General features: G+C 40.2%; 1 protein-coding gene across 1 annotated transcript in view; it reads left to right on the plus strand.

Annotated features, from left to right (window-relative positions):
* UBE2Q2 (ubiquitin conjugating enzyme E2 Q2) overlaps positions 1–11,432 on the plus strand; it is a 141,020-nt gene that overhangs the window by 86,399 nt on the left and 43,189 nt on the right. Inside the window, exon 9 of the mRNA XM_007951848.2 lies at positions 8,083–8,141. Coding sequence (XP_007950039.1) covers positions 8,083–8,141 — 59 coding nt within the window. The remainder of the gene's footprint in view (positions 1–8,082; positions 8,142–11,432) is intronic.

Here is an 11,432-nt window from a genome sequence, read left to right on the forward strand (position 1 = left end):
CGCGCCGGACGCCGTCCTGGCTCGGCGGCGATACCCTCCCCAGACTCGGAGGGGGGAGGCGCGGTAGTACAATGGAATCAGTGTTGTGTCTCCAGGTGAGAGCATTCTTCCTTTTGGAAGTAAGACTTCTAGACCTGCAGAATATCAGGTTGTGGGGTCAGCAAGCAAAAATTCTGCAAGTGTGTTCCTAGCAGCAATAGTAAATGGTGCTACTCCCACTTCTTGTTGATTCTTGGACCTGTGAATCCTGGCTATGGGAGAAACAACATCATGTATTGCATGCTGGTTTAGTGCATATACAGCCTCCTGGAGAGTATTGCCATACAAAGTATTGCCACTTGGCTGGTTCCATACTTGTGTCTTTAGAAGGCCATTCCATCATTCTGTCAAGCCAGCTGCTTCAGGATGGTGGGGGAATATGGTAAGACCAGGGAATACCATGAACATGGGCCCATTGTCCCATTTCTTTTACTATGAAGTGAATCCCTTGATCAGAGTCAGTGTTTTATGGGATACCATGATGGTGGGTAAGGCATTCTGTAAGAACACAGATAGTAGTTTTGGCAGAAGTAGTGCATTCAGGGAAGGCAAATCCATATGCAGAGTGTCTATCCCAGTAAAAACAAAACACTTCACTATGTCTGTAATATATATTCGATGCAGGCCACACCCCTAAGGAAGTTCTACTTATATCACAGAATGGAGAATACATTGTACTGGGAATCATGGCTATCATGGACTGAATTATGTCCTTTCAAAATATTTGTCATGATTCTTAATGGGTTGGCAGTTATGCAATGATGTAATCATCTTCCATAATGTAATTTGATGTGATCAGCCAGTTGTACATGGAGAGGGTTAGAGTAGGATGCAACAGTCTTATTCAGGTCATAGCCCTGAGCTGATGTAAGGTGTTCCCCTGAGGGCATGGCCTGCATTACCTTTTATTTTATAGGAGATGAGAGAGGAGTGAGCAGTTAAGGGAGGGACCTTAGTACCAAGAACGGAGTGCATACTTTGGACCCACGGTCCCTGCACTGAGAATCTTCTAGACCCAGGAGAAGATTGATGACAAGATACTTGGAAATTGCCAAGGATTGCCAGGTCCACAGATGTAGAAGGGAGACAAGGACCTTCCCCCAGAGCTGAAAGAAAGAGAAAGCTGGTGCCCTGAATTTATACTTGAGCCTCCTAAATTGTGAGAGAATAAATTTCTGTTTGTTAAAGTCATCCACCTGTGGTATTTCTAGATAACTAAGAATTTGGTACCAGTAGTGGGGTGCCTCTGGGCACTTAACAAATGAAAAAAAAAAAAAAACAACCAAACTCACTGCTGTTGAGTGGGGTCTGACTCATAGCGACCCCTCCTCGGGTTTCTGAGGTGGTATCACTACGGAAGTAGGTTGCCCAACCTTCCTTCCGAGGAATGGCTGGTGGGTTTGAACCACCAGCCTTCTGGTTAACAGTCAGATGCCTTAGGCACTATGCCACTGGTATAGCTAAAGAGCTTTGTAACACTTGCCAAAACAGAACAGAGGCTGGGTCAGACCAAGAGGCCCAAGGTGCTGAGAGACCAAGGACCAAGAAGCAGAAGCTGAAGAGACAAGGAGCATGGGAAGCAGAGCTGCCTTGATCTCATTGGATAGAGCCACGATCTCTGGGATCTCAAGTGGAACCATAGTCTCCTCAGTCTCAAAGGTTCGGCTGTGGCCTCATAGCTTTCAAAGAGTCAGATCTTCACCAGCATAGAGATGGGAGGGTAGGACTGCCATGCCCAATGGGCAGAAGATTGGGATCTGCTGGGGCCAAGGGGTGTAGTCACTACTCAATCTGGTTGAATGGGGCTGCCCAAAGTCGATGTAGCAGAGTTGCCATCCCAATGGCCTGGAAGGCAGAGCTGAAGCCCAAGGCTGAGGGGCTTCCACCCAGAGTATAGAAGGCAGGGCCATTACCTAAATGGCCTCGGAGAAGAGAGAATTGTTTTCAAGCCTTAAGAGCTAATGTAAATTGTTCTGCTAGATTTTTGATTTGCTTGGTGCCCATTATTTCTTCTTTCCCTCCAATTTCTTCCATTTGTAATGGAGATGTCTACTTTGTGCCTGTTCTACCATTGTACTTTGTAAGCAGATTACTTGTATTCTAGATTCACAGATGAAGAACAATTAATGTGGACCTTTTTGACATCTTTTCAATTTGAGAAGAAAAATTTACATAATTGTCTTGAGATTTTCTTTTTCCGTTTCAATTTGGTAGACTTATTTGCATGAGGTACTATAGAGAAAACGCTTGAGGATGTGGAGGCATCTAAAATATTCTTGTTCTTCAAGAGCCTGTAATTGTTCAAGTGAGGAATCAATGTGATGTAGGCTGTAGAGCTTTGAAGGTCATGATCAAGAGTCTAGGATCCTACCTTTATGTGCTGAAGAGCAACTAGAGATTTTTATGCAAGGACATGATTGATCTTTTAAGTTTCTTTTTAATTTTTTTTAAAGAATGATTATGCATTCTGCTTTAAACTAGAACTTGGATAGGATAAAGCAGATTCCTGGGAGACTAATAGGGAGACTTTTAATCTGGCTAAGGAGCAGTGAAGACTTGGTTTAGAGTGATGGATATGAGGTGTTTTGGAGGAAGAAGATGAAGACTTGAAAGAATACTTCTTTTATGCATGTAAAAAGAGTGGTAATGAGCTTCTTGTTAGGTTTTGTGTATATATATTCTTGTTTGGGGTATGTCTTGTGATTGAACTTTCTTAAATAGTCCAAATGTCAGTATTTTCCCTCAGTTTGGTTATTGTAGAAATCATTGCAGTTGTCAGCTGGGTTGTCTTTCTGGAGTGTTGAAGACGCTAATTACTTTGTATTTCCACTGATTGATATGAGGATGAATGAAATGCTCCAGCAAAAGCAAAGGTTTCTTTTTTTGTTTACATATACATGCAAAATAATACTTTTAAGCTGACTAAACTAAGTAATATTAAATCATATGCCCATGTGCCCAACACCAAACTTTAGAAATAGAACATTATCGGTATCTTTTGAATCCCCCTGTGAGTCCTTCCTCTGTCACTTTTTCCTTGAGAGGTATCTTTAAGGGGATATGAAATCTTGGCCCGGAAACTGAAGGACTTGTTATTGCAGGTAATGTTTTCATTATTTTTTCCTGTTCTAGGTAGAATGTCAGGAATTGGAACAGTCTGGGAGGTAAATGGGTGAAATTCTGTTGTATTTGTGTTTCTGGCCTGTTTGCTGCCTTGGAAACCCAAAGGTGGTCGCTATGAGTCAGAATCAACTCAATGGCAGTGAATTTTCGTTTTATTCCCACATAATCAATTAAAGGGAGCTCTGGTGGTGTAGTACTTAAGGCATTTGACTGCTAACCAGAAGTCTTGACGGTTCAAACCGACCAGCTACTCCTTGGAAGGCAGATTGGCCAGTCTGCTTCCATAGAGATACTGCCTCGGAAACCCAAGGAGGGGTCGCTATGAGTTGGATCTGACTCAACAGCAGTGAGTTTGGTTTTTGTTTTTGAATCAATTAAAAGACGTGTTTTTTTTTGTTTAAATAATATATTTAATCAAAAGATAATTGAGGTCAGACATACCTTTTTTCTCAAAAATATTTCTGGATCCAAATTATCTAGATAACTTCCCAAACTTTTTTTTTTTTTTAATTTCTATTGTGACTTGGGTGAAAGTTTACAAAGCAAATTTACTTTCCATACAGCAATTCATATGTACTTTGTCTCATGACATTGACTGCAATATCCTGCAATGCAACAGCTCCCCTCTCACTTCCTCCTCCTATTTTTACCTCTTCCCTGTGTCCTTCCCTCCCATGCACTCTTGCCCCCTGAGCTATCTCCCTGTGCATACACAGCCCTTCTGTTCTCCAATGATTGATCTCTCCAAGGAGTGTATCTACCTAACATAAATGTTCAGCTCATATGCCTGTCTTTTGTTTGGCTGAAAGCCACAGGAGTAGGTTCAATTCCAGACCTGAAGGGCAGCTAGGGGCCATAATCTCAGGGGTTCCACCAGGCTCTAAAAGACCAGCAAACTGCCCCCCACCCTTTTAAATGATTCTGAGTTTTGTTCCACATTGTTCTTCTACTCTACCCAGGATCTCCTACATAGTTTTCCCACCAAGTGGTTGACAGTGGTAGCCGGCGGGTACCATCTAGTTCTTCTGGTCTCATACTCGTATAGGCTGAGGATCTTTCATGGTGTACCAGTCACTTGGACTAATTGTTTCCATGTGTCTTTGGTTTTCTTCATTCTTCTTTACTCTGGGTGATGAGAGACCCATTGTTGCATCTAGATGGCCACTGGCAAGCTTAAAAGAGGTTTTTAGTCATTCTTCTGGGATCACATACTTAAAGTTGTAAACAATGAGACTGAATGAGATTACTTTACCAAGCTTTGCGTCTTTGTCTTTAATTATGACTATTAAGTTGAAGGTAAATGGTGAGTTGTTTATTTGGTAGCAGATTGTAATAACTGCCAGTAAGTTTGTATCTTTTTCAAATAGATTTCTTCATTTTCTACCTTGCAATAGAAATTTAAGGTTATCTGTTTTAGCTATCAGATATGCTTTATCTTCTTCTCCCAATAGTATTGAACTTTCATGGGCTATATGTTCTTCAGAATCTTATTGGAAGGTGGGAGTAAAGTAAAGTAGATTATTGGAATTATGACATTTATTCTTCCTCCCATTTAAAATTGTATTTTTGTGTTTCTGGAAATATCTGGATGAAGTGATTGTTTAGCTTCCTTTCCCCAAAATCGATTTTTTAAAAAGGCATTACTTGTTTCCTTTAATCCTTTTTGTTTGTACTTAGAAATTGGAGGTAATTTCAGTTTCCTTCCAGATATATCTGCATGACCTATGAGAGGGAATATGCTGTTTCCCTACCTCACTGCTGTAGGAAGTGAGCTGCAGCCTTCTTTGCTTCTTGTCTATCAAAGGGCTGACGTCTAACACTCTTGGCCACTTTAGTGAATATTTTTGCTTCAGTTCATTAAGGGATGCTCCTGCTTTTCTGGTGACCCATAAGATGTCCAAGACTGAGAATGTGGAAGATAAAATTGTGCTCGGTAGCTTGAGAATTTACTGAAATTTCTTTTCTATCTCATTTTCATTTTTTTTAAATTTAGGTAATGTTTTCATTATTTTTTCCTGTTCTAGGTAAAATAGCAGGAAGGGAACAGTCTGGGAGATAAATGGCCGAAATTCTGTTGGATTTGTGTTTCTGGCCTTTAATCAAGTCAGACAGTCTTGATCTTTTAAACAATTAGTCCATTTATATTTAATGTTATTACTGATATATGATGGCAGTGAGTTTGTGTTTTTTTGTTTGTTTCCACCATCTTACTGGTGCTTTTTATTTGTCCTTCTTATTATTCCATGCTGCCTTTTCTCTTATTTATACACAGGAGAACACACACCAGTTCAACAATTTCTACATGTATAATTCAGTGACACTGATTACATTCTTTGAGTTGTACGACCATTCTCACCCTCTGTTTTGAGTTGTTCTTTATCCATTAACACAAACTCACTGCTCCCTAAGGTTCCTATCTAATCTTTCAAGTTGCTGTTATTGATTTTGATCCCATTAGATAAATCTTAAAAGAATATGTAATGCTCAAGGCAGACCTTCTTCTACTAGTTAAGCTATACTATTGTTTGGATTAGAGGAGCTCTGGTAGCATAGTGCCTAAGGCACTTGACTGCTAACCAGGAGGCTGGCAGTTCAAACCCACTAGCCACTCCTCGGAAGGAAGGTTAGGCAGTCTACTTCAGTAGTGATATACCACCTTGGAAACCCAAGGAAGGGTCGCTATGAGTCTGGTCCAACTCAACAGCACATAACAACAACACAACATTGTTTGGATTTAAGAAGATTTCAGGGGCTATTCTTGGTTTATTTTAACATTTAAAGATTATCTTAGGACAGTAGTTTCAGGGATTCATCCAGCCCCCATAGCTGTAGAAAGTTGAATCCATAAAAATTTAAAATTCTATTCTGCATTTTCCCCTTTTGATCAGAATTTGTCTGTAGAATCTTTGATCAAAATGTTAAATGATGGTAGCTGGCACCATCCATTTCTTTTGGTTTCACAGCAAAGAAGGTAGGTGACAATTAGCTACCCATTCCATTTCCTCATCCTGTTCCTAATTCTCCTTTTTCCTCGTTGCTCCAGGTGAATAGAGACCAGTTGTTGTGTATGCCTTGGATGGGCACTTGGCCAGTTTTTAAGACCCCAGACACTATGCAACAAACTAGGTGATAGAACAGCAGCACTAAACACGTTTTTAGGCCAATTAACTGGGATATACCATGAAGCCATGACACGAAACCTCCAAACCAAATAACCAGATTTTATATGATTGTTTATTTATTTGTCATTGTAAATATGTCTATCCCACAATTTTTTATCAGTTCAACTTTTTAGGAGGTGTACAAGTTATTGACCACACTTAATCAATGTAATTTTTTCCATGAGCATAAACTGAAACTTACTAGTACTCCATTAATCAATAACCTCACCTTTCCCCCTCCCTTCCACCCTGGTGTGATAGTTAAGGTTGTGTCAACTTGATTGTACTATGATTCTGAGTGGTTTAGAAGTTATCAAGTAGTCATTCCTCATGATGAGATCTAATATAATATAATCACCTCCATGATGAGGTACGCTATGAGCAGACAATCAGTTGAAAGAGAGTTTCCTTGAGAGTGGTCTGGGAAAACTCTCTGGCTTTCTGCCACATCTTAATCCTGTATCTAGCTCATCAGTTTATGAACTTGACCCAGTGTCCTGCTATATTGCTGGCCGATCTTGAGATTGTTACCTTTGCAGCCTGTGAGCCAACAATCTGCCATTTTACCTTCTCATCTTGGATTTGTCATCCTGTGAAGCCAGCCATCTGTATACTGTCTGCCAGTCTTGGGTTTGTCAGCCCTTGCAGCTGTATGAATCTGGAGAGGCCACCAGCTTGATGTTTGACTGATGTACTTGAGATTTGCCAGCCTCTACAACTGCATGAGCCATTTCCTTAAGATAAATTTCTTTCTGTCTTTGTCTCTTTCACTGGTTTTTCTTCTCTGGAGAACCCAACCTAAAATACCTGGTAACCACTAATAAACTTTGGTCTCTATACATTTGCTTTAAATGAGGTTATGCAATATTTGTCCTTTTGTGATTGATTTGTTTTACTCAGCATGTCTTCAAGCTCCACCCATGTTGTAGCATGTATCATTTCTCCTACTGGCTGATTAGTATTCCCTTGTATGTATGTAACACATTGTGTTTATCCATTTATCTGTTGATGAGGATTTAGGTTGTTTTCAGATTTGGGCTACAGGTATCCTTCTCTTTTCTAACATTCACTTTATGCCACTTAACTTTTATGAAAGACCTACATTAGTATCTGTTCTTGCTAACTGAAAGAAAGGGGAAGATTTTCACTTTTTTGAAAAAAGGCAGAAAGCAAAACTAGTGTTCAGCATTTGTTTTGCAGCGAGCCTTTAAAGAGGCACTGTGCATACTGAGCAGTGAGTGTGGCGTTGCATAGTTCCTTCCCTGGGAACTACACTCAACATTAGGCTGCCATAGTTTTGAACTGTGTCTGTGAACATTATATGTTAGTGTTATTTGTGTCCCATATGTTATTTGGTATGATTTGATTATTTTAGGGCTTTTTTTCGATCTGGGAATGCTCAAAAGTTTTTCCCATATAAATTAATGGTGGTTGCTTCTTCATTTTATGCCATTTTGGCTTACAAAAGGTTTCTTAGGAACACTCTGCTTTTGTGTAGCAGGGGAAACATGTTGTGAATAGTGCTGCAGTGAATGTTGATGTACAAGTGTTCGCTTTCAAACCTTTAGGGTATGTATCTAGGATTGGAATTACTGGGTCATATGGTAGTTCTGGTTTTAGTTTTTTGAGGAACCATCACTTTTTTTTGCGATGGCTGTTAAATGTACATGTTCTTATACACTGTTTTAAAATTTTCTAAATAAAAATGGTATTAAGAATCCTCTTAAAATGAATTATACCTGCTTATTTACTTTTTCAGGATAACTTTCCATTTGATCCTCCTTTTGTTCGAGTGGTGTTACCTGTTCTCTCAGGAGGGTAAGTTTTTTTTTTTTCCCCCTGTAATTGTATGTTCAAAGTGTTCTATTTCTTTAAATCTTTATTGTGATTGGAGTGAAAGTTTACAGAGCAAATTCATTTTCCACACAACAGTTCATTCACATTTTGTTTCATGACATTGACTGCAATCACCACAATGTAATAGTTATCTTCCCACTTCCTCCCTGTAGTTCTTCCCACTTCCTCTTACCTGTGTCCTTTGCTTTGCATTCCTGCCCCCTGAGCTATCTCCCTGTGCAAATACTGCTTTTCTGTTCTCCCATGACCGATGGTTCTAAGGAGTTTATCTACCTGATATAAATGTTCATCCTATATGCCTGTCTGTTGTTTGGTTGGAAGCCACGGGACTAAGTTCAAGTCCAGATCTAAAGGGTAACGAGGGCCCATAGTCTCAGTGGTCTCACCAGGCTCTATCAGACCTGTAAACCTGGTCTTTTTTTTTTTTTTTTTTTTTTTTTTTTTTTTTTTTTTTATGATTTTGAGTTTTTTCCACATTGTTCTCCCACTCTATCCAGGATATCCTGCACTGATCCCTTTCTGAGTGGTTGACAGCCAGGTACCATCTAGTTCTTCTGGTCTCATGGTCATATAGGCTGAGGATTGCATGGTCCACTAGTCCCTTGGCCTAATTGTTTCCATGTATCTTTGGTTTTCTTCATTCTTCTTTGCTCCGTATGAGAGGAGACTCATTTTTACATCTAGATGGCCACTTGTAAGCTATTAAGACCCCAGTCGCTACTTAACCAAAGTAGAATGTAGCACGACGCTTTTGTGTAGTAGTTATGCTGGTAGAGCTTGATGTCCCCTGCAACCATAATCCTGAGCCCACGGGTCCAACAGCTTTCTCCATCAGGGTGGTTGATTGTGCCTAAGAAGTTATCGTAACTTTACCTCCTGTTAGTACAACTCATAGGGATATTCTTACAGCATGTACAAATATATATGTAGAGATATTGTCTGCCAACCTTGTATATGGTCATGGGTATATTCCCTTTAGGGAGCTCTGGTAGCATAGTGGCTAAAGCACTTGACTGCTAACCAGAAGGCTGGCGGTTCAAACCCACCAGCCACTCCTCGGAAGGAAGGTTGGGCAATCCTACTTCCGTAGTGATACTGCCTCGGAAACCCAAGGAGGGGTCGCTATGAGTCGGGGCCGACTCGACGGCACATAACAACAACAACAACAACATATTCCCTTTAGCCTTGACATACCTGTTATTTCTGATTTTTGTTTATTGTAAGTAATGCAGTGAACGTTGGGGTGTAAGTATCAGTTTCAGTCCTTTCTCTCAATTTAAAAAAAAAAATTTGTTGAGAATATACACAGCAAAATATATACCAATTCAACACTTTCTACATATTCTACTTGTATAATCCAGTGACATTGATTTCATTCTTCAAGTTACACAGTCATTCTTACCCTTCTTTACTGAGTTGCTGCTCCTCCATTAATATACACTTACTACACTCTAAAGTTCCTGTCTAATCTTTCAGGTTGCTATTGTCCATTTGATCCCATTACTCAGTTCTAGGAGTAGATTTGTTGATTCATGCCATAATTCTATGTTTATCTTTTTGAAGAATCACCATACTGTTGTCCACAGTGGCTGTACCATCTCACACTTCGACCAACAATGCACAAGGGTTCCAAGTTCTCTTTATTTGTTACTTTGTGTTTTTCTGATATAGCCATCCTAGTGGGTATGAAAGGTCACTGGGTGGTGCAAGCTATTTAAACTTGTCTACCAACTGAAAGGTTGGTGGTTTGAACCCACCTAGTGACAGCCACTCCTCGGAAGGAATGTTGGGCAATCGTACGTCCGTAGTGATACTGCCTCGGAAACCCAAGGAGGGGTCGCTATGAGTCGGGTTTGACTCCACAGCACATAACAACAACAACAACAACAGTGGCATTGCCCAAGAAAAGGCCTGGGGATCTGCCTCCATGAAGATACATATGGCCAAGAAAGCCCTATGGCGCTCAGTGCTACTTTGTAATACATGAGGTCACTTACTGTGAGTCAGGAAGCTGACTTGATGGCACCTAACAATAATGGGTGTGAGCTGATAACTCACTGGGATTTTAATTTCCCAAATGATTCATGGAAGGAACACCTGGTGATCTATTTCCAAAAATCAGCAAATAAAAACTGTGTAGAGCGCAGTAGTCTGATCCACAAGCCATCTTAGGGAAGGTGTAGGAGCAGGCAGTTGTGCATAGAGTCACCATGAGTTGGATTGATGATACAGACCATCTTTTCATATGCTTATTTGTTATTTGTATATCTTCTGTGGAGAAATATCTATTCAGATCCTTTGTTCATTTTTTGATTGGGTTGCTTTCTTTTTTTTGTTAGTTAAATATTCTGAATGTTAAACCCATTCTGTGGGTTGTCTTTACACTTTCTTGAGCTCGGGTGGTATAGTGGTTAAGGTATTTGGCTGCTAACCAAAAGGTCAGTGTTTCAAATCCACCAGTTGCTCCAGGGAAGAAAGATGAGGCAACCTGCTTGCATAAAAATTTATAGCTTTGGAAACCTAATGGGGATGACTATGAGTCTGAATCAATTTGATGGCAGTGAGTTTGTGAGTGAGTTGTTTCTGCCCATTCTTGAAAAGATTCTTTGCATAAAAGTTATTACTTTGTTTTTTGTTGCTCAACCTTTTGTTGTATCTAAGAATCCATTGTCTAAAACTAGGTCTCTGGAAGGGGATCTATGTAGGAGATCCTGGATAGAGAGGGAGAACAATGTGGGCAAAACCCAAAATCATTTGGAGAAAAAAAAAAGCGGGGGGTACCAGGTTTGCTGGTCCGATAGAGCCTGATGGAACTACTGAGACTATGGCCCCTAGCTGCCCATCAGGTCTGGAATTGAACCCATACCTGTGGCTTCCAGCCAAGCAAAATACAGGCATATGAGTTGAACATTTACCTCACGTAGATACACTCCTTGGAGAGAACAACGATGGGAGAAAGAAGGGCTGCTTATGCACTGGGAGACAGCTCATGGGGCAGGAGGGCATGGAGGGGTGGACACAGGGAAGAGGTAATTATCGGAAGGAAGTCGAAGGGGAGCTGTTGCATTGTGGTAAATTGTGGTCAATGTCATTAGACAAAGTGTATGTGAACTGCTGTAAGGAAAATGAATTTGCTCTGTAAATTTTCACCCAAATCACAATAATTAATAAACAAACAAGCAAGCAAACAAAAAACTAGATCTCAGTGCATTGCTCCTGTATTTTCTTCTAAAAAAAAATTTTTTTTTTTTT

Source organism: Orycteropus afer, unplaced genomic scaffold (assembly GCF_000298275.1).
Source record: "Orycteropus afer afer isolate SDZICR_OR568_19922 unplaced genomic scaffold, OryAfe1.0 scaffold00313, whole genome shotgun sequence".
Taxonomy (NCBI): domain Eukaryota; kingdom Metazoa; phylum Chordata; class Mammalia; order Tubulidentata; family Orycteropodidae; genus Orycteropus; species Orycteropus afer.